At 41.4% G+C, this 23,801-nt stretch overlaps 1 protein-coding gene across 1 annotated transcript in view; it reads right to left on the bottom strand.

Annotated features, from left to right (window-relative positions):
* Window positions 1-23,801, bottom strand: part of Adamts16 (ADAM metallopeptidase with thrombospondin type 1 motif 16) — a 112,195-nt gene that overhangs the window by 51,808 nt on the left and 36,586 nt on the right. The window contains exons 6-12 of the mRNA XM_021652998.2: window positions 22,745-22,944; window positions 20,867-20,950; window positions 18,583-18,742; window positions 17,102-17,207; window positions 9,969-10,106; window positions 3,555-3,708; window positions 1,356-1,451 (exon numbers count right to left, since the gene is read on the bottom strand). Of these exons, the coding sequence (XP_021508673.1) occupies window positions 1,356-1,451; window positions 3,555-3,708; window positions 9,969-10,106; window positions 17,102-17,207; window positions 18,583-18,742; window positions 20,867-20,950; window positions 22,745-22,944 (938 nt within the window). The remainder of the gene's footprint in view (window positions 1-1,355; window positions 1,452-3,554; window positions 3,709-9,968; window positions 10,107-17,101; window positions 17,208-18,582; window positions 18,743-20,866; window positions 20,951-22,744; window positions 22,945-23,801) is intronic.

The raw sequence follows: 23,801 nt of genomic DNA, 5'->3' as shown, positions 1-23,801 counted from the left end.
AAAGCCAGAATCAGCAAGCTGACTAACTTAAATATTCTCAGGTAGACCTGCCTTAGTTTGAAGATGATAGGAGATTGGATTTCCTGAATAAAGGTAAGCAAGGGCCCAGGCCTATGTCCCAAGCAAGAAGCTTGCTGCACAGAGAAGCACAGCATTACCTGGTGTCTGTGGGCCATAGCTACAGATCGCAACACTCCCAAATGTGTTGCATCCTAGCCAAGTTTACAAAGAGAAGACAGGTGGTGTCATGTTTATGTGTGGTCACCCACACCTGAATACCTGAGAACATTACCCAGTGTTCTTTGGCAATCAGAAATTCCACAGCCTGTGCTTCTTTTTATCCATGGGCTCTTTGAAGAAACTAAAAGCTTTTTGTTACAGTTTTATTGTGAATCAATTGACTGGCAGATGCTTGTATCACTAGTGTTTAACTGTCAATTATGAATCTCACTTCCAACATGGAAGTTGGCTACAGAGTTAACTAACACTGGGTCAGACTGAGTAGTTGTTTAATGCTAGTCTTGGGGAAACTCCCCTCCTAACTTGCAGTGCTTCAGTCTAGAATGTTTACTATGAAGTCAGATTTAAGTGGGTTTGCCCATGACATAATCAGGAATTTGAACTTGGTGGATAAGGGGCATGCTTACATACACATTTCTTTTTTATTTCATTAGTATCATGAAAAAGATACACTACCTAGATCTGGACCTAGGCCCCTGTAGACATGTAGCTGGCAGGCGGCTTGGTCTTGATATGGGGAGCCTGATGAGTGGAAGGCCAGGGCTGTTTCTAACATGGATTCATTGCCTGCTTTTGGATCACTTCCTCCAGGCAGGCTGCCTTGCCTGGCCTTAGGGGATGAAGCAATGCTCAGTCCTGATGTGACCTGATATAGTGGGGAAGGTTAATTTGGGGGGACTCCCCTTTTCTGGGAAAGAGGAGAAGTGGGGGAGACTGGGAGGAGGTAACCTAGGGGTGTAAAGTAAATAAACTAAAAAAAAATGAAAATGAAAATTGTAAGTTATTATTTGGGTAAAGTATAATCCTATTTTCACCAATAGTCCTTGAGCCCAATGCAGTGGTGACACTTGTCTTTCACTGGTCAGTGATGGTTGGGTGTTTAGTATTTCCCCTTATAGCATAAACCCAGTCATCACCTACTACCTGACTGCTCAGTCTACTAATTTTATACAGCTTATTAATAGCAACATAGAAGAGTCACAGTGTTTTAGCAAAGACATAGGAGTGTACATATGTATAAGAAGTGCTGTTTTTCAAATTTCAGTGTAAGAGGAGGAGGGTAGTGGTTTGAACTGAGGTCAGCATGGGGAACTCTGCTGGAGCCAGCATCTTACCTTGTCCTGCCCACACAGGGTGCCCTCTGCTGCTGGCATGAACTTCGTCTCGCATTTCCTTCCAATCCGATGGCACCACAAGGCCTTACAGATGTCCTAAAGGAGAAGCCATCACTGTTACAAATGTTCTACAAATCTGTGATAATATTCCAAACCTGTCAGCCAGTGAAAGGCAATGTCCCCTCAGCCATAGGAAGGAAACTTCAAGAAGATGGTCAAAGACCTGAATCCTCGCCTCAGCAACTCTAAATCCCATCCATGAAACTTTACTATTTATATTTATTCAATCATGAAGTATGTAAATCAGATGTTCTAAACCAGCAGGTAAAATAGGCTTAATCTAAGCATTAAGGAAATGCATAAAATGTAATTTAAAAAATCAAAATATAATTTTATTATGTGTTCTTTTCCAACTCTTCTTCCATTAACATCTTCATATATAAAAATTAATTTTTATTCTTTCTGTATTAATTCCTTTATATTTAGAGTCAGACTCTTGTTCTGTTAGTCAGGCTGTCCTTGAACTCTGAGGATAAAATAGTCCTTCTAATTCAACTTCCCAAGTATCTGAGATCATAGGTGCTTATTACCATACCTACTCTCCAATTATTTGAATTAATAATGATCAAGACATTGCTGGCTTATTAAGCCCTCTAATCACCTGTTTCTGTATGCATACATCTATCCAAGCACCCATGGATCCATTCATTGATCTGTTCATTCAGGAGTTAAGGAAAGACAGAATTCTAACCATTTGTGCACCTGCTTGCGGAGTTTCTGGATGCACAAAGCACTAGCTAATAGAAACAGAACACAGAGGAGAAATGGTAAAGCAGAGGAGCAGTGCTGGAGGCCTTTTACCTATTTTTATTAAATTGCTGAAACAGATGGTAACACGAAGGACTGAAGACATAAGCAATTTCATCAGATAAAAATGAGTTATTTGTTGAATAATAAATATGGTCAGAACCAATGTCCCAATGTCCGTGGCTTGTATGAGCTAGCAATACCTTGCTTAAAAAGCTGATAATGGCAATGCATATTCTGCAAAAAACTGGAGTTAAAGTGATTTCATTTCACTCCATGAAAATATTTAAGAATAATAAGCAGACACCCTGCAATTAGCTTGATATTGCTTATAATTTATAAATAGCATTAGGATATCATTGATGACATGATTCAGTCATGAAGTAAATAACATAGAGTCCAGAAGTACAGTATGGAAAGTTTAATCTTTAAACAAAAACTTTAATTTTATGTTTTTTCCCCCTTAACAAGTGTGAAAATAAAACATAAAAAAAAAAAATTCTAGGTATTTTCCACAAAAGGGCAACTGGCCTTTAGGAGAACCCCTACCGAGTTTAGGAGATGTTTGCACTGTAAAGAAGAGAGGCAGGGGCATTACTAGCACTTCTGAAGCGTTGAGGGCTTTCTGGAAGAATACATACATACACACACACACACACATACACACATATATATATATATATTCTATTTTATTCTTGATTTCATTATATATTATGAACTGAGGTCAGCATGGGGAACTCTGCTGGAGCCAGCATCTTACCTTGAATAAAAGAAACCTCAAAACTAGTTACTTTCATTGATTTATGAGTAGTTTTCCTTGTGGTTTTGAGTAGAGCAAATTCCTAAATCTGGACACTCCCTGTCTAGCCAGAGTGTGTATCTGTGCTCTGTGAAAGATTTATGTGGGAAATCACCGAGGAGACGTCCCTAGGGCTGCTTAGACATCACCTTATGTGAGGAACTGCTCTATAAATACTTTATTTGAGAAATTCAATAGTCAGGAGCCCCATGATGCACTGCGGCCTTTCAGTAGACTATGGAGGTAGGGGGCATTATTTTCTTAATACTATCTGAAAAAATGCAGAGCATTAATTTGCCAGCTTAAACCAACTAAAAGTTATTACTACGCTCTCACATGATAAATCAGAAAGAAAGATCTGACCTAACAAGTCAAGTCAACTCTCAAATGAAAGCTGATACCCACAGCAGTATCTACCATCGTCTGCTCTGCCAGGAAAGCATGTGTTTCCTGTTACATTGGGCCAGTCCCAGCATATAGAATTTGACATTTGGTAGGTGCCCAATAAATGCGGAATACATCACTGTCAGTTACACTAAATAAAACGGTTTTATGAATCATGGTATAGCGAGCACGTGATGGTAAGCGCTTGCCTTTCTGAAGTCCAGCATGCAGAGCTTGGCTTTCTCTCCAAACTGCCACTTGCACTGTGTGTTTGCATCATATAACTGTCCTGGCAGCTTCTCAGGGTATTTGTACTCTTTCACAGGCTTCGGCTGATCAGCAAGACATATCGCTTGGGTGGTGCTAAAGGAAAAAGGATGGGTTACTAAGGGATACACAATCAATTATGCATCCTTTCTCATGTAATCTGATGACATATTTTGTTTACAGACATATTTTGTTTCCCCTGAGGTTCAGCATAATATCTTTCTTAGTTATATTTAAATACAGAAGCCACATTTTCTGAAATTATTCATTAAATATTTTACCTAGCTAAGACAAATTGCTCTTCATTAGAAATCTCCAGCTTATCATTACGGAAAATGAAACTGAATAATTGCTGCCAGATGTTTAATGTGAGAGGTTTCTCCCACAGAAGTGTTTATAAACGTTCTTGTCAGAAACAGTCAGACTCTGGAAATTGCCGTGAAAATCAAATCATAATCAAATGATCTCAAATATGACAATTCACTTCCTTTCCTTTCTTTCTCTTTCTTTCCTTTCCCTCTTTCCCCTCTTCTTTCCCTTGCTCTCTTCTTTTCCTTCCTTTCCATCTCCTCTTCTCTCCCCTCACTTCTGCCCAGGCTGAGGGGCACCTGCACAGCATCTGCAGCTCTCTCTACAAGGACTGAATTTCCAGTAGCCATTACCTATAGTACGGGTGATTGCTGCCTAGATTTCCAAGCTCAGAAAGGATTAAATCTTGTTAAACCTCCCTGGTAGGCCACTAGAATCCAACCAATGATTCCGTTTGTCCACAAACACAATATCTCTAGGGGATTTGCATAGGATGGAGTGAAGTCAGGTGTAGTGGAAGAAAGAAGTAATATCTCATCACTCCCACTCTCCCCCTTTCTCTTTCTGCTTTCTGGCCATTGTGAAGCGGGCAGTCTCTTTCAACACATACTACACCATGATAATTTGCCTTGCCTCGTACACAAAACTAGTGATTCATAAATAGAATCTCTGTAACCCTGAGTCTAGAACACCTTTCTTCCTTTTAAAGGTTTCCCCCTGGTGATTTATCACAGCAACACATCTTAATTAACAGAATTCCCTGCTATTCATATATATACTTGATATGTTTCAGGGTAATGTGTGCATTCATGGTGAGTGTTTAATAGTTTTATGCTTGCAAGTAGCAAATACACCCTTCCTATAAATTCCAAGAGCCCGCATCTCTCTAAATATCTTGCTAACCCTGCATGTTATAATTATGACAGACCGAATCCTGCAGAGTTTAAATATTATCTAAATTCACTAGTTGATCCTTGGCTGGACTCTCCATAATGGACTTTCAGATACCACACCTTGTAGCTCATTGGTCTGCATCAAAAGCAGTGCATAGTCCCAGAGGTTTACTGTGGATTCCACCAAGCATTGTGGGGTAATGTATAGTGGCTCTCTGCAATCTCTTCAGAAGATAGGGGTAAAGCCAAGTCTGGGGCCAGCACTACCCAAAAACAAACCCAGAGGAAGATAGTAGAGAAAATTACAGTCCAAAACCTGTCATGAAGACAGTTGCAAATTTCTTTAACAAACCATTAGTGAAGGGTCCCAAAACACATAAAATAATTATATGGTATAACCAAGTAAGCTAAATCCTAGGTTCAAAAATATGGTATAGAGCACAGCCATGTGGTTCAACATTCACAAGTCAGTTCCCGGGCATTTGGGAGAGGAGGCTCAGTCTTTAAGAGGACTCTGCTTTTCTACAGGTCCTGGGTTCAGTTTCCAGCATCCACATCGTGGCTCCCAACTGTCTGTAACTCCAGTTCCAAGGGATCTAACACCCTTTTTTGGCCTCTGTGGGAACTGGGCACTCATATGGTATACATATTCACATGTGGGCAAAACACCCATAACATAAAATAAAACAACAATGACAAATTTTAAAGATGTCAGTTGGCATAACCCACTTTGTCAATATCATATGACCTCATCACTATCTGCAAGAAAAATGCAGGAAAATGCAACTCTCATTCTTAGAAAACTAGGAGAAAAAGAAAATCTCTTCAACTCGGCAGAGATCATCTTCAAAAACTAAAGTCACAATCAGTCTTACAAAAGTTGAAACTTTCCAATTAAAACCAGACTCAGAGTAAACTACTCTCTCATTGATCATTTACAGCATGTACTAGACATTCTAGATAAGTCAACAGTGGAAGCAGAAGAAGGGACTCTCTATACGTGTACATGGAATGGTTGTCAATGGAGAAAATTTGGAAGTACCAAAAACACTTCCACAAAATAATAAATGAATTTAGGAAAGCTGTAACATGAAATGCTAATTCACAAAATTGATTGCTTTATATGAGCCAGCAAGGAAAAGCGGATTCACTTGAAGGTACAAGTATAGTGTCACTTACATTGATGCTTCAAAAATGAAACAGGAGTATACAACTAGACAGATATGTACAATGTCAGAGAAATGAATGAATGGGAAAACAGTCAATGTCTTTAGAGAAGGAGAAGCGCCAATGATATCAAACTTTGCATAATCACAATAAAAATTCAAACAAGTTATTTTATGGACATAAAAATTGGCTTTCAAATTTATATAAAGAATAAAGAGATTTACAATGATTTAACAGAATTTAAGGATAAGGTCAGAGTTGAAGAGAGATACCTCCCAATCTTTACTGCATGGAAACACAAGGGGGAAAAAAACAAAACAAAATAAAACAAAATGGGTAACTCTATAAGTGGGTAAAACAGTCCAGACAGAAGGAGTTCCTTGTTGATGTACTTAATTGATTTTTGACAAATGAACCTTAAGTAACTGGATATCCATACACAAAATTATCCACATATAAATTATGTATATATATATATATTCTTATAAAGTTATATTTATATATTCTCAGGACATTGTCTGATTCTTTGATTTGCTATAAACTTATGGTAGTTAAATTCCTGTCATTTTCACAAAAGGTCAGATTTTAAATAAAAAAAATAGTTCAATTTTTTATTACTGTTAGATGTTATATGTTTATATAATAAAAATAAATGAACTAATTCAATATCTACTTAACTAGGATGAATCTCTCATGCACATATCTCATGATTTATTTCATAGCAAGTTAAAAAAGACAAGAAAACCTTAGCCCAGAACTCTGTGTTTGGAGACCGGCCATTGCTGAGAGATACGGGATAGAGAAGCGTGAGGGGTCTATATCAAGGCTCTATAGTCTAACCTGAGAGAATTTATAGCCTTTTGACCAACATAGAAGTCTACTGAGTTACATCCTGACTGTCTGTCTGTTTATTTGTGTGCTATACCATGACAGAAAAAATGTTAACAAAACAATGGCTGATGGCAGAGACAGCATGAGGACTCTTTAGAATCCTTTACTGTTCTAATGACTGCATCGTGGAATATGAAGATCTTGGTATTGCTCAGCTTCCTCATAGCACCTTATTCCCTGTAAGAAAGTTGGGCTCTCAAAAAATGCAGTATCTTGACACATATGCCTCCAAGAGGTAGGTTTAGATAGGTGTGGCTCTGCCTAGTAATGCTCATCCCTCTATTTTCCTTTCCCTACATGGTAGCTCCTATGTGCTAGTCTCATTTCTTCAGCATTGCTCATGGATGGCATTCCTCAAGGTGAACACTGGACAAACAGCATATGGTTATAATGAACACAGAAAGCATCTCAATGATGTCTCAGTGGGACTCCCATTTTCTCACCCACAGAATGGCACAGAGTAAGGCAGGGGAATCCCTGCCCTCTCACACCTAAAGTTCCTAGAGGTGATCTCTTTCCTATACATAATGCATCAAACTCACAGACTCACACTGGAGAAAGGGCAGACACAGGCACTGGTCCATAGGACAGGATTCCAAATGGAGAAAAAATAATTAACTGAAGACAAGTCTGTGTTGTTGTGAAAGACAACAGGACAGGCTAGAGTTTCCTTAGGTCAGTGACTTCTAAATGCAGACATGAGTAACTGAATGGCAGGCTGCAGTCTCCCTGGGTCATGGACCTCACTGATTTAGACATGAGTAACTGAAGAGCTGTGTGTGTGTGTGTGTTAATGGGAAATGACACATGACTTCACTGGGTGAATTTCTCCAAACAAATATCTGTCTTTCTCGACTCCGCTGAGAATGGAGAAAAGCTGTACTGGCCACCCCAGGCTCATCAGGTCCTTTATTATGTGTTTTTCCATTTCCCACATGCTGGGCTTCTGATGGAGGACAGCAGAGCATCTTACTCATGGCTGGGACTGTGTCCCAATGGCCACCTAATCGGTCGAGGATAAAACACTGTTTTTAGTATTGAAAATCAGAAAACCAGAGGCCACACCAGGCAAGCAGCCTTGCGTTTCTTATGACTGTCTAATTTGAAACCGTGTTTTTAATTTAAATGAACATTTGTATAGTTTAATATTAAAAATGATGGTGTATAATATTGCATATTTACTTATAAGTATAAAGTCTATAGAAATTAGTAAAGTCCCTGAGGATAATTTCATTGAGAAAAATCATTGGAGAACTGTTTAATTGTTTACATAAAGCCAAACCAGTGTACTTCAGCACCCATTTTTCCTCTTCAGTATAGGTAAACAAAAAGGAATTTTAATTCCAGAATCTTAATAGTAATTTTGAGAAGTACATATTTATTTGAAGATCGCAGCAGACACTTCCAATGTCCTCAAATTATTTTTCTGTGACTAGGTGATGGTTTTCTTGCTGTGAGTCTTCTTACCTTCTCTTGAACTTTTTCATGATACAAACTCTTACCACATTCCCAAAATTTTCATCCTCTAATCTTCCAAGCTGACAGATCACAATTTACAATTCTAAACAATGTTGATATGTTTATTTCATAGACATTGAGATGAAATAGAGCTTTTTAAAAATTGGAACAAGAACCAAGAGAATTATGGAAACACTTTTAAATAAAGAAACTCCAAATCTTCCCCGTTAATACAAATAAGAGCAGAGCCACTTTAAAGGGCAAACTCTTCCTCATTACTAAAACTTTCACTTACACTGGAAAAGGATGCAAGAAAGAGCTAAAGACACTTTAGCTTGCCCCCAATGTGCTCTGGGGATCACAGAGAACTCCCAAGGGAGGAAAGCAAGACAGGAGAGTCCAGAGGAGAGCCAGCCACGGAGACCCGCCAATGCTGCTCTCAGCCTTGCTCAAAGCAGCCTCTGGTAAAGTGGCAGCAGCTAGCATGAGAGTTACAGCTGGTCAAAGTCCAAGAATAAGTGGTTCTGAGTGCTCAGCTCCAAATGGAAGAGCAGCATCACCCCTCTAAGTCCTGAGGAATGCGTGGAAGAGGCTGCAGAAAGAACATAGGAGCCAGGGGATTCAGGGTGTGGGACGGAGGTGGGTTGTTATGAAACACTAATGTCCTTTGGAAATGGCATGGCTATTGCATCCACAGAAACTGTGGTTTTCTGCACAAGACAACTAACTCAGACTTGTTGACATTCCAGCATCAAGTCCTAGCTATCTCTGAGGACCTGTGGCCACTTAACAATCACTGTGGGAGGTGGAGCCATTTTCTTCACTGGTGTAGCCATTATTCACTTACCCATGCTCCAATAAATAATGCCCACCCTTGCAAATAGAAGCCACCCCAATTAAATTCAGCAGGTTACAAAATTAAACCAACAAGAAAATAAACCAGAAAACAAATAACAGAAAGGGGTATGGAGGGGTGGGGGAAGGGGGGGACAGGACCCGCTTATTCAGAAAAGTGCCAGACACAGAAGTACAAGGATCTGAATTCAGATCTCCATGTCTTTAGTATAAAGCTAGGTAAGCAAGAGGTGCCAGCAATGCAAGTCTTGTGAGGGCTGGGGAGCCAGGACCACAAAGGCTAAAGCTCACTGACATTCTAACATAGTTAAATTTGAGGTTCAAGGAGAAACAATGTCTTAAAAAACAAACATGGAAAGCAACTGAAAAATAATTGATGTCAATCTTAGGCCTCCACAACCTTGTGTACCCCTATGAACCCCACACCTATGCAGATATATACACGAATAGCAGAGAGAGAAACCCAGAAAAAGGCAGAGACAGAGGGGACAGGGACAAAGAGGGACAGAAACAGAAGGGACAGAGATAAAGAGAGACAGAGAAAGATGGGGGAGATTTGTTGGGAAGAAGGGATGGTATAGGTTAAGTGGGAGGGGATTTCAATGGGGGTGCAAATGACCAAAATACATTTCATATACATGCATGACATTGTCAAAGAATAAATAAAATTTCAAAATTAAAAGCACAAAATAAAAATTTTAAATAATTAAGAACATTAATGAAAAAAAAAAAAGGTCCTGAAAAGTTCAGAGTGATCACAAAGCCAGCTCAAAGGATCCATACCTTAAAAACTTGTGCAGGTACTGACGGCTGCAAGAGGACCAGGAGAAGACCCCGTTGCGTCCTGCCAGTGTTGGGGACATTATGTTGCCCTCAGACTTTTTGCACATATTTCCTTCTCCATCATGCACCATGCCAAAACTAAGGAAGAGAAAAAATAATTATTTCAAATCAGAGATTGGGTTATAGTATCTAATATACACTGTGGGGGTAGTTGGGTATGTGAAGACCACACCTCTTCAAAAACAAATTACAGCAGTCAAATTATGGAGGACATTTATGTGCTCACAAAGCATTTCAGAAGAATGAGTGACTCACCACGTAGCTACAGAGGGGAACATATCAAACCCCAGTGATCACACATATGCCACCACCAGGACTGGCAGAATTTTCAGAGATGTTTGTTAGAAATACGGAAGTCATATGTATATGTATGTTTGGGGCGGGCCATTTGGTATCAGGAAGATTTCCTTGGAGTGTACCAAATCTCTCTTACAGTACCATGAATTACCAGTAATTTCTCATCTGTGGTGGCCCCCATCCATGTTGGAATGTCAGCCGGTGTTGTCATTGTCCTAGTCTTGTTTAGATAGTCATATTCTTGATACTTCATGTTTGTAACTTCCAATTAACATGAAGTGGACTCAGCAGTATTTATAAATACATATGTATGTACACATGTGTTTGTACATTTCTGGATATATGTAACAACAATAATTGAAGAGATGAATTTGAGAGGAAGGAGGGTACATACAGGAGGAGTTGAAGGGGAGAAATTATGGAAATACAGTTACTCATGTATGAATTTCTAAAAAATAAAGATTAAATGAGAACAAGAAATATGAAAGTCGGGCTTCCAGCCAGAAGTTCTTGACTTAGAAAAAAAAAGATCCAGGCATTTGAATTTTTCAAATAAGCTCTTCTGGTGATATGAACGCTTAAGCCCGTGTTAAAACTACTGAGCAGCTGCGGGTAGTCACTAGGGAGGTGACATTCATCTCCACAGCCATGCTGGGCTGCTCCTTGGCACTAGCCCCTCACAGCTGGAGGGTGAGGCAGATAACCTGCCTCCCTGACCCAAATACCTATACCTCTCTGGAGGGCATTTTTCTGTGAAGAGTGAGCAAGGTAGCAGGCATATGTGGAAAGTGTTTAAATCTGACCCTATTGTAACTGAGTGGAAACCAGAACAATTTGGGGTTTCTATTCTGGCCTTCTGTATGAACACATCCCAAGCTACAGTAACTATGAACAAGAATGCTACAGATGTCCATGTGTCCCTCAGTGCCAAACAACATGTTTTTCAGGAGAGTTGCCTAACTGCAGCCCCAAATGAGGACTACCAGTGACTCAAGTAGCCACCACCTACCAAAGCTCTGCCTCTCTCACATTCCCAGAGTTCTGCCTGCAGAAGGACACATCACCATTTTCAGCTCTTTCAGGAAGTACTCCAAAATGCCTTGAAGGAAAGCCTGGGACACCTAGAAGAGCCACATGGACCCGAAAACCTCCGCAAGTCTAAGCACATTATTGGAAGACCAATTACTACTGGCCGCTGATATTAGATACTCTGCCTTTATACTGATTTCCCAAGAACAGGTGTTGAGTGAGACCCTGAGGAAAGACTCATGAGACAAAACAGAAGTGGACAAAATGGTTACTTGATTAGGGATGGGGGAGGCCACTATCAAGACTCCTATGCTGAGTAGTGGAGGACAAGGACCGGAAAGCTCTCAGTACGGTGGGATGGGCTTAAAGGGAACAGGACAATATGTCTTTGAACAGAAGCTGAGATCACACACATGTACTTAAGAGGTTTGCTTAGAAACACATGATAATGTAAGTTCAAACATAAATAATATTTGTAAACACTATTACAGGCATGGTATCAAACATGGCTTGACTTGTTACCTTCCTATACTGTACTGTGGAGAGCCCTTTATCCAGAGTGAAGCCAATGGCTCGGACACTCAGAGCTCAAGGCCTGTAGGATCCACTTGGTGCTCTGACTATAGTGTGATTGGAGGGTGTATCCAAGGAGATCTTGCAGGCAAATATTGTCAGATTTCTGCAAAATTCCTGGTCAGTACCAAGGGTGATGTGGATGTGGTCATTTTAACCTCCACCCATTCTCTGAAGTTCTATTAAAGGCAATTAATCAAGGCCAAGGCAAGCACATGGCAGGGGAAATGTGTCATGGCTGTGAGAAGGATTTGGGCTGAAATCCCAGAAGGGAGGCAGCTCTGGGGAGAGAGCAATGACAACCAAGTGCCAAAGCACGCTGTCTTGGCTGGCCCTTAACCTGCTCTCAGTGGAGAATGTTACAGCCTCACACATGACCTAGATAATTTTACTACCATTTCAGCCTACATTCTAAGGAATTGAAATAACAATGCCTGTTGTCTGGAGATTTCATTTCTTTTTTTTTTTTAATCAAAAGTATTATCAATGATCAAATGTCAAACCCTGCTAGTATTAAAACATCAGAGAAACATATTACACACTTTGGCTACCCAAAGCATGCCCTGGGAGACTTGTGGCATATAACTGGGCTGTGAGGGAGGAGCGAGCACGTGATGCTCCTCCCCATGTGATTCGAGTGTCTACAAGATCTGTGCCCTGCTATATCCTTACTTATCTCTCCAATCAGTACATCATGCACAGACATGTCTATCACATAAAAATGCCACGGGAACAACATAGATATTAAGGTTAAAGTCATGGGCGAAAGAATAGACATATCTCAAAGATTAAGGTTGGTGTTTGTCACCAAGAAGTGTAACTTAACTATGCATGCCAAATAAAACTTCCTCTCCTATGTACCACGGCACTCTATTTAAAATGACTGCCCAGAGGCTCAATGATAAATGGTATCTGCCACTCCATCCTTAATAGTGTGCTTCTAAAGGACCCACTTCCTGCCCATACTCTTGCAGTGCTGCCCACAATATAACAATCCACAGCAGCATGTCCATGTTGTTTTTGACTAAAGAGAAATCTTCCAGCAATGATTGTGACTCAAATAAAAGGTGTTAGCCTGGAGGTCACTTTGCTAACTGAAATAAGCCAGATTCAGGAAGACAAACTAGTGTGTGTTTTCTCTTGTATTTGGAGTCTAGATTTAAATATGTGTGCAGACACATACATACTATGTACATACATACATACATACATACATACATACATACATATATACATATGAAATGAAAGTATAAGGTGGACTATGAGGGTGATGAAAGAGTTATAAAGAGATGAGGAGCAAGACAGGGTAATGGGGGAAGAAAGAGAAAATTTTGTGTGCTCTCTCTCATATGAAGAATATGAATGCATGTATATGTATAGATACACAAATATATGACGAGCTATCAGGAAGGGGCTATGGGGAGGAAGGGGACCCCTATCAAGATAGGGTACAGAGAAGGCCAATGGAAAGTGCAAGTTAAAACAGGTACAAGAATGTGTAATGTACAATGTGTAAGAAAATCTCATCACAGAACCTATCACTTTGTACAATAACTAAATAATTACAGTACAAAGAAAGAAAAAATTACAAACGCAATTTCTGATAAACTTCTTTTTAAAAGTACAGCCAGAATTCAGTGCCTTTCATGTCTTCCAGCATCTCTCTGAGCCATCCCATTGCTATCAGAAAGTACTTATTCAGCACTAACCTATCTCCATGGTGAAGAAGCACAAGAAGCTTTAGGAAATGGTGCAGGTTGTCAGGACAGTGTGAGATGAAAGGTGAGAAGTGAGATGCCCTTGAGTGTGGCGATAAAGCAATGTCACCCAGATGCTGACTCCCCTTGCAGAGATGAAGGAGACCTTAGGTAGGACCAGGATGTCCAGAGCTCTGAGACAGACTTCCTTATCAGGAGGCAGGGGCAGAAGTGGAGACAGCAGTTGGGCTGAGATCAGGAGACTTCAGAAAGGTTGCTGGCATGCGCTGGAATGCACAGGAACTATGGTGGTAGGGAAGGCACTTTTTCAAGATCTTGGTTCAATCACATATGAGCTGTTTGGTACTGGGCAAATTGCTGAATTCAGCAAGCCCCAGTTTATCCTTATGTAATCGTAGATGACAAAGCCTTCTATACATGCTGAATATGCATTGTGCTACAGATACACCCAATGCAGAGATATCTCTCACATACTAACTATAGGGATGTGTATGTATGTATGTATGTATATATATATATTTTAATATATGTAAGTCTATATGTATATGTGTGTGTGCATGCATGTGCGCATGTGTGTGTGATGGTGGTGGGATGGCAGAGAGAATGTTCAAATGCCAGTAGATTTCAAATACAAGAAGTTTCAATAGGAATGACAATGAATAACATAACATGTCTCCTGGATCTTTACAGAGAGCAGGGTCAATCAGTGGGCCAGATGATGGTTGAAGAGCTGGCTTGCTCTAATGCTCTCTAACTCCAGCGACTGAGTCAGCTGAGAACGGAGATTTCAAGCTGAATTTCAGTTAAATCTGTTACTGCCAATGCCTGTATCTCTCTGCTTATCAAACTCTAACAGGCTGAATTCTTAGTGACTTAAGGGCTTCTTGCCTTGATTGTTTAATTAAGTTCAGGTATGGTTGAGAGGACAGCAAAAGCCTAGTGTCATTATAATAATGAATGTTTTTAACTCCAGCAGACTATTAAAAATACAATTAAGTCTTAGCTGAAAGCCTTATAGAGTCTAGGTGTAATTTTCTAGGCAATAAAATCATCAATCACTGCCTGTGATAAAGAAGGGATTGGTAATGGGATGTGCAGCTCTGTCTCCAGGTCAACAGTTCACCTGGAGGCAAAGCCTGTAGGGCCTCCTTGGGATGCGATTGACCAATGGTACACACACTTGCACTTGTGTTTGCATGTGTGTGTATGAGCACACCTGTGTGTACATGATTCTGAGAACAGATCATTGAATCCATTTTTCAAGAGAAGAGAGAAAAACTAGCTTTGTCAAAACACAAATTACAAACGCTGCCTTTGTTTTTCTGTTGTCTGGAAAATCAAGCTGAAAGAAAAATAAATAGAAGAAAAGGGGGAAATTCCAAATTGCACATTTTCTAAGAGAAATTCCAAGTACTGACTCAGCAGGACAAGGGATAACTTAACCTGTGGTCCTCAAGAGCCTCAGAGGATGTCCAGAGCAGTCAGTTTGGAAGGTAACGGGGCCTTTGAAAATGCTTCAATAGACCATGCCCCAAGGTAAATCAGCTGACAGGATTATGAGCATAAATTTTTATATGAGAAAAACAATTTCCCAGGGTCATTTTGATTTGCATTTCCCTGATGACTAAGGACGTGGATCATTTCTTTAAGTGTTTCTCTGCCATTTGATATTCCACTGTTGAGAATTCTCTGCACCCCATTTTTAATTGGGTTAGTTGATTTATTGATGTTTAACTTCTTTAGTTCTTTATATATTCTGGATATTAGCCTTCTGTCAGATATAGGGTTGGTGAAAATCCTTTCCCAATCTGTAGGCTGTTGTTTTGTTCTGCTGACAGTTTCCTTTGCGTTAGAGAAGCTTTTCAGTTTCATGAGGTCCCATTTATTTATTGTTGATCTTAGAGCCTGTGCTGCTGGTGTTTCTGTTCAGGAAGTTCTCTCTTGTGCCAATCAGTTCAAGGCTCTTGCCCACTTTTTCTTCTAACAAGTTTAGTGTGTCTGATAAATGGCCCTGAGATTTCACCTTACACCCATCAGAATGGCTAAGATCAAAAACTCAAATGACAATACATGCTGGAGTGGATGTGGAGAAAGAGGAGCCCTCCTCCATTGCTGGTGGGAATGTAAACTTATACAGCCACTTTGGAAATCAATCTGGAATTTTCTCAGAAAATTAGGAATAGTGCTACCTCAAGATCCAGCTATACCACTCCTAGGCATATATCAGAAATATGCTCAACCATACAACAAGGGCATTTGCTCCATTATGTTCATAGCAGCTTTATTCATAATAGCCAGAATCTAGAAACAACCCAGATGTCCCTGAACTGAAAAACGGATACAGGAATTGTGGTACACTTACACAATGGAATACTACTCAGCAATTAAAAACAAGAAAATCATGAAATTTGCAGGCAAATGGTGGAAACTAGAAAAGATCATCTCAAGTGAGGTATCCCAGAAGCAGAAAGACACACATGGTATATATTCTCTTATAAGTGGATATTAGACACATAATACAAGATAAAGATACTAAAATCTGTAAAGCTAAAAAAAGCTAGGCAAGAAAGAAGACCCTGGGTAAAATGATCAATCCTCATTCAGAAAGGCAAATGGGATAGACTTCAGAAGAGGGGGAAACAGGGAACAGGACAGGAACCTACCACAGAGAGCCTCTGAAAGATTCTACCCAGCAGGGTATTAAAGCATATGCTGAGATTCATAGGCAAACCTTGGACAAAGTGCAGGGAATCTTATGAAAGAAGGGGAGATAGACCTGGGGGGGGGGACTGGAGCTCCACAAGGAAAGCAACAGAACCAAAATATCTGGGTCTAGGGGTCTAGGGAACTGATACTCCAACCAAGGACCATGCATGGAGATAACCTAGAACCCCTGCACAGATGTAGCCTATGACAGTTCAGTGTCCAAGTGGGTTCCCTAGTAAGGGGAACAGGGACTCTCTCTGACATAAACTCAGTGGCTGGCTCTTTGATCACCTCATGGGGATCAGCCTTACTAGACCACAGAGGAAGACAATGAAGCTAGTTCTGATAAGACCTGATAGGCTAGGGACAGATGGAAAGGGAGGAGGACCTCCCTATCAGTGGACTGAGGGAGAGGTATGGGAGGAGGAGAGGAAGGATTGGGAAGGGATGATGGAGGGGGCTACAGTTGGGATACAAAGTGAATAAATTTTAATTAATAAAAAAATAAATAAAAATTTTAAAAGATTCTTCTACATGAATAAAGGACACGACCAGGGACTCATCATGCTTGTTTTTCTTCCTGTGTGTGTGCTACCATTTACAAGAAGGCTTTTTTCCCTGTGCAGTCAGATGGAGTACCATGATAGCAGCCTATCAGAAAATGAGATGAACCTACAGAATCAAGACAGACTCGCAGAGATCCTCCAGGGAGGAGACGACCGACCCCCGCTTCCAGTGAAACAGACTTACTTGTGTCCAGACTCATGGGCAATGGTGAAGGCCATTCCAAGCCCTGAGTCTTCATTGATTGTGCAGCTGCGGTACTTACTGCACATCCCACTTATGGGAGCGAACCCTGCGGGACATAAAAACAAAGAAAATACAGTGTTGATGCATTGTGAGTGATTGTGTTTTTCCCTGATCTGTGGTAAAGTGTGGTTCTGGTCTTCACTTGGGGAAGCGTGAGATGGGCACCTCTGGGACATCCACATAAATATACTGCATTTATGTGGGAGACGGGGATTTAGCTCATGTAGTCCTGGGGCTGTGGACGCGGTCTTGTGACACACAGGCCTAGTTTCCATGCAGTCTTCCTGGAAAAGACTGGAGTTGGCGCAAAATCGAAGAGGATTAAATGCAGAGGAGGATGGTTTCTGTCTTTTCCTAGAAATATCTCTTCACTAAAGCCTCAAGGGGAAAGGCAGTGGAGAGCGGGTATGTTGGGAAGTCCTCAAGATCGCACTCCAAGCTCTGTGATTCACATTTGCCATGATAATCACTTGCCATTTATGATTCATGATTTAATACCGTAGAACAAGGAAGGGCAAGGAAGGAAAAGCTCCTGGGAGACATGAGGAGAAAGTACTGTGGGCTTCTGAGACCTCCACTGCAGCAATCACAGGGCATGCTGGTGTCCCCAGTGAGGAATTGTGACAACATCCACCAAGAGTCATTACCCAGAAACCTCTCTAGGTTCTCAGTGTCTGGAGTTGTCCCTGCGACCTGGTTATGGAGGTGAGTGGTGCCTGACACATAGAAAACATTCCCACCTCTAGATTAAGAGAGAACGTGGAAGCACCGTGTTCAAGCTGTCCAGACACCATGAGCCACGCTGACTCCAGTCGCTGAAATGTGTGCCCTCCAAGCCCCGCTGAGGGGCAGCCTCAGAATGACTTGCTGAGAAACAGAGATAACTTCTGCCTCACGAGGTCCTATCCAGAAGCTTTTATAATAAAAACCTGACCCCTCTGGACTTGGGAAATAAATAGAGTTTAAAAGATTAAAGTTCTGTGGAGTCCTGGCTAGAAATACACTCTTTGGCCATTAATATATATATATATATATATATATATATATATATATATATATATATGTCAAAGTGCCTCACTCTGTAAACATTTAAAACATGGCTGAACTGCTGATGGTCAGCTCTTTACAGAAAAATATGGAAATCAAGAGTAGAGTATTACTGTCGTATCTCCAAATGAATCTACTACTCTTACAACATCATAAGACAGCTTGAATATGCTGGTCTCATTTGCAGTGGTAGAAGAAATGGAAGGGGCAGTTCTTACCTGAGGAGGGGGAGGAACTCTGGAATGTGAGATGTGCCTTTTCTTGTTACACATGTGTTGATAGATAAAAGAAAGCTACTTGTTGTGGTGGTGGTAATTACACCACCCTCCGGGGTGACCTCTCCACTTCCCTCCAAATCCACTGGAGAATCTTACCCAATGTATCACAGGGCTCATTCTTCCAGGAACATATGTCCAGACCGGTCAGTAAGATGGCGTGATCATGCCGGGTTCCATCTTTGCCAATCAATCCAGATTGCCACTGGCAGAAGCTGCTTAAAGTGTGGTCTGCATGGTGACTAATCGCCAGCCCTGGCTAGGCAAGAGAGGCCGAGACACCACAGAGATGTAGGGAACCCATGCTATAGCCATTTTCACCCCAGCAGGCTTTTCTTAATGGAGATTTAAAACACACAGATGAAGCCAAAGGCACATCGTAAGAGTTACAGATGATGCACTATTATATCACAGACTTCATTAGACAAATTTGTATGGATTCAGAGAACTCACTTACGTGCCTTTCTGTACACAATCAATTGGAATGTATCTGATTGATTCCTGGAATCAATGACTAAGAAAGATGACATCTGAGCATGATCTTTTGCATAAAAACATCTTTAAAAAATACTTTGCAAAATTGTAGCTGTAATAGAATCTTCTGCTTTTTCTTACAGAGTGCACACACACACACACACACACACACAAATACTTCATCAGCCATGCATTCACAGCCAAAAGTGAACAACAATGATATTTCCACCTCTACTGGAGGGACAGTGTGAAGCAGTAACCTTCCTATCCCGAGGGAACTTGTTTACAGAAAGGGGTCAACTTCTAAAGCTTTAATTTAAAAAAAAAAACCCAAACTTTAAGGAGACAATATAGAATAGCACTAACCTTATCCATACATGTCAAGTGCTCATAGTTCGGCAGTGAACTATGGCTGTGCAGTCTAGACCCATAAGGGATGGAGGATGTGGGCTGAGGGGCACCATGATGGCATGTGCACTGAGTTATTGAACCACTTGTGGGTTTGCTACAGTGGTCCTAGAGGTGATCAGAGCATATCAGTTTGCATGTTCCTAGCTCAGAAGGCTAACTTGTTAAAAGCTTTAAGCCCTATTGAGAAAGTTGCCCCTTAATCACCAAAGACACGCTCATTCTATTTTCTGTCACATGCACCTAAGCTACCTCTGCACATAAGCCCAGAAGCATGCCTGCATTCCTTGGCTGGTGATTTCCAGGAAACTGTTGTTAATTAAAGTTAACACAGGTGTATGATCAAACGATAACCTTGCTTATTCTTTGCAGCTTGGATGAATTCCAAAGTGAAAATGTTTTAATACAGGGAATAATTAACCTGTCACCTGAGAAGCCTGACTAGTTCAGCGAAACCTTCCAGCTGCACACTCATGGGGCAGACAACGGGGTTAGACAGCCCAGACAGTCCACCCTGCTGCATCCCACCTGCAAGGAAGATCATCTCTGATTCCATCTAAAGCACTTTTTGCTTTATAAACAGGGACGCTGTGGCTGCCAGGAGACCCTGAAGATGTCACCAAGGGTAGGAGTGGATGCAGACTGTCTAGCTCAGGCCCTGAGCCCATGAGCCTTTGCTGAATTAATAGCCAGCTTAGGAGAAATGGCAGTGGGAGCTGTTCTTTAATGAAGCCTCCCGTATTGCTGGTGCTATGAGGAGTACCTTTGGGGGCTCAGTGTGTGGCTGTGGGGAGTGACAGGAAGTCACCCTGTGTCCACCCATTAACTGCATTACCTGAGATTAGTATCCAGTAAGGAAAATGTGATCCCTCCTGCAGGATCTCCAAGAAAAAGTAACAACCGAAGCCTGAGCATCATGGGGATTTGGGGAAGCAGGAGGTGACAGGGTAAAACAACACAGCACGGCACAGCATGGTACAGCTCACTGTACATGACAGGAACACGGTTGGCTTTTCTAGCAAAGCACAGACAGGAGGCTCATGGAGGCTGAAGACACACTTGTCCTTCACAGTATCAGTGTGTTACTTTCCCACAGTCTCATGACTAATGCATCCTCTGTTTTGTTTTCTCATGAGCCCACATACACACTACACACCACACACACAAATATCACACATATAACATCCCACATCACATCTATACACACCACACACATACATACACACTCTCACACATGCTATATACACATATACAGTTCAGTCACACACACACACACACACACACACACACACACACACACACACCATGCATTCATATGCACCATTAGAAAGAACTGAAAAGAAATGAGTCATTTTAGACACAAAATATGAAATCTTTCTTTTCCCAAGTAAAAGAGAAATAAAGAACATACAGAGCAATTGTGTTAAAGAGGAAGAGGGCGGAATTTCACACCCGTTTTCCTCCGGGGGAAAGAGAGCGGCTGCTTTTGAAGCTGGGATACCTGTTCGTCTTCCAGCAGAACGAGCCCTACAATGGCAATATTGATGTTCCCTCCAATTGTCCCGTCCTTGAATAAAGCAGACACCTGAAACAGACAACCTGCATTAGCTATGAATGCATCGTATGGTAGCCCTGGACCCACTTCTTGCTGTAAGAGCAAATCCTAGTTCTTCAGTGCCTGAGCCGAGTATAACGCCCTTATATTTCTCAGATAGTATAGATATGTGGAATCCTTATTGTGGAAACCAGGAAGTCTAAAGCTGAGGTTTGAGGAGGAGAAGGTACACCTGTTACCTATCATGAAGGAGAGACAGCTTTTTAAAATCCTCTTCTTCCTCCTCCTCCTCCTCACCATCATCATGATCATCCTTAATCATTATCACCATCATCATAACCAGCACTGCAACAGTCTTACTCTGCAGGCTAGCTGGCCTTTAAACCATGCTCCACCGGCCTCAGCTTTCCTCCTGAGCACGGGGACTACATGCACAGGGTACTGTGTCTTACTAGAAGGGTCATCAGTAATAGTGATGACAGCATGCACCAAGTGCACCACACTGACAAGGGAGACACTTAGGACATAACCAAGAGGGCGCAACGGAGAGAAGGGAACAGGAGGCCAGAAGATGAGAGGAGAGTGTGAACACTAGGAATGATGGTAAACAGAAGCAGGAACAATGGCCAAGAGTGCCGCTCAGAATTACGAGCAGAGGCAACGTGGCAATCGTGGAGGCCGCAGAGAGCCGTTTGCTACCGAGGTAAAGAATCATTGGAACACCTCTATGGAACCCAGGCAAATAGCTGCTGCAACAGACTAGGGATGTGGGGACCTGAGACCCTCTGCAGGGGACAGCTTCAGAGCCAGGTGCTCTGTGGGGAGAGAGCCATGTGGCTATTCTGTGAGGAGAGTGATACACAATAAGTTTCTTTGTGGGGAGAGAGAAAATTTGGGGTTACTGTGGGGAGTGAGACATATTTGAGGTACTCTCAGGGAGACACAGATCCCGGTGGGGTACTCAGTTCACAGATGTCAAAATACACATTTAAAAATCCTGTCATTCTCTAGAGACCATTGGATTGGTACCAATTGGGATCCTCCTTTTCTCTGGGACTAAGGAGTTGGGTGTGGGGGTGGGACAGGGAGAGGAGGAGGGAGGGGTTTGGGATTGGGATGTAAAGTGATTGAATAGATAGATAGATAGATAGATAGATAGAGAAATGTTTTAAAATAAAATCACTGTCATTCATTCTTTTTCTGACACGTGGGCACTTCAGTTTTTCTCTCTGTGATAAAGTTTTATCTCAAAGCGGGCAGGTGCAGTACCTCTCCTAGCGCCTCAATAACTCCCACAGGTGTTTTCTAAGACAAGAACACATTTCATCTGGGAAGATGTTCCAAAGTAAGACTTTCTCAGTTTCTGCAGATAAAATTAACTTACACTCAACACCTGAACATTAATAGTCCCAAAAAGATGGGCATTATCTGCACTTAAATTGCATGTTGATCTGATAAAGATTTGTTGCCTCAAAAGATATGCCCCGGTGAGAGTTCTGTTACATGAAGACATCAGTGAAATCTAAATGCTTCAGAAACAAACCAAGTTGCAGTGATGATCAAATTAGTTTTTCCTGTTTCATTCACCAAGGTTCTGAAAATTAACCTTTTTATTGGAAATTAGTAAATAAGAGTTTCTTACACCAACACACAGCTATCCAAGTAAGAAATGAAGCATACATTGGTGTACACACAATCAAATAAGCACACACACATGAACATAAACACCTAATGTACAGAAGGACACACACAGACACATAAATGCACACACACTTACACACACACACACACACACACGCACACGCACGCACACGCCAGCCCTACCATGTTGAGAACAGTGAGGACATAGGTGGTAATGTTTCCATGACCATGGCTTTGCATCATCTTTCTGTCGACCACCACCAGCGTCTCCACATTCAGCTCTTCATTTCTGTGGGATTTCAGGAGGGAGCGCTTGTATCGGGAGCTGAGCTTGTACTCATCAGGCAAGATGTAAAGGTCATCCTTCGGAGGCTGGGGCATGTCTATGGAGGAACACGTAGAGAGCAAGCTAAAGCAAACACACAGAACCACAGGCATGGCTTATCTTACAGAAAATGTCTGAAAAATGAATGTTTATGCTGAGCAAGGGGGTCCCAAGTTTAAGGACAGCCTGGCCTACTCCATAAAGAAACCAAAACACAGCAATAGGATTCTCATATTAGAAGAACACAGAACTGCTAATCCTTTCTGATACAAGACGCATGTTAAAGTCACCTTCTAAATTTAAATGATGTTCAAACAATATGAGTGTCCCGGAAACCATTTCTAGAACTGACCTCATGGTTTTCTTTTTCTGTTTTAAAATGAGAGGTGAACCCTTGCAGCTAAGACAAACATGCCCTAGGACCAAGGGCACAGGAACCTGCAGAGCAAGGTCTCACAGTGTTACTGACAGAGCAGCAAACAGCATGGTACCAGCAGCACAGCCACCAGCACTGGCTAACATTTCTTTCACAGTTGATGCTGGATCTTGGCATAGCTAGTTTTCCAATACTCTCTCCGTCCAGCATACACTGTTGATGGGAGCTGCCTTCACTGAGTGCTGATATCCTAACAAATGCTGTGTATTCATAGAAGATTTAATTACAGAGCCAGCCACACTCTGCCCTCCTGGAGTGGTTCCTTTTAAGTTCTTTTGGTAACTGTGAAAGTTAACACTCTATTGTTTTCTGGGAGAACATACTTCAATCCCCAATCCTGGTGACGTAAACTTTCAAGTGTGTGAACTTACCCATGAAACCTGTGGTGAACATGCAAGGCTGCGCATGATTGCTATTCACTTTAACTCTTTTTGCTTGTTAGCTAGTTGGAAAAACAGACTGAGCATCCCGAATTAAAA

Source organism: Meriones unguiculatus, chromosome 3 (assembly GCF_030254825.1).
Source record: "Meriones unguiculatus strain TT.TT164.6M chromosome 3, Bangor_MerUng_6.1, whole genome shotgun sequence".
In the NCBI taxonomy this organism is placed as follows: Eukaryota; Metazoa; Chordata; class Mammalia; order Rodentia; family Muridae; genus Meriones; species Meriones unguiculatus.
Note: the sequence above shows the minus strand (reverse complement) of the source record. Positions and strands in the feature narration are given on the sequence as shown.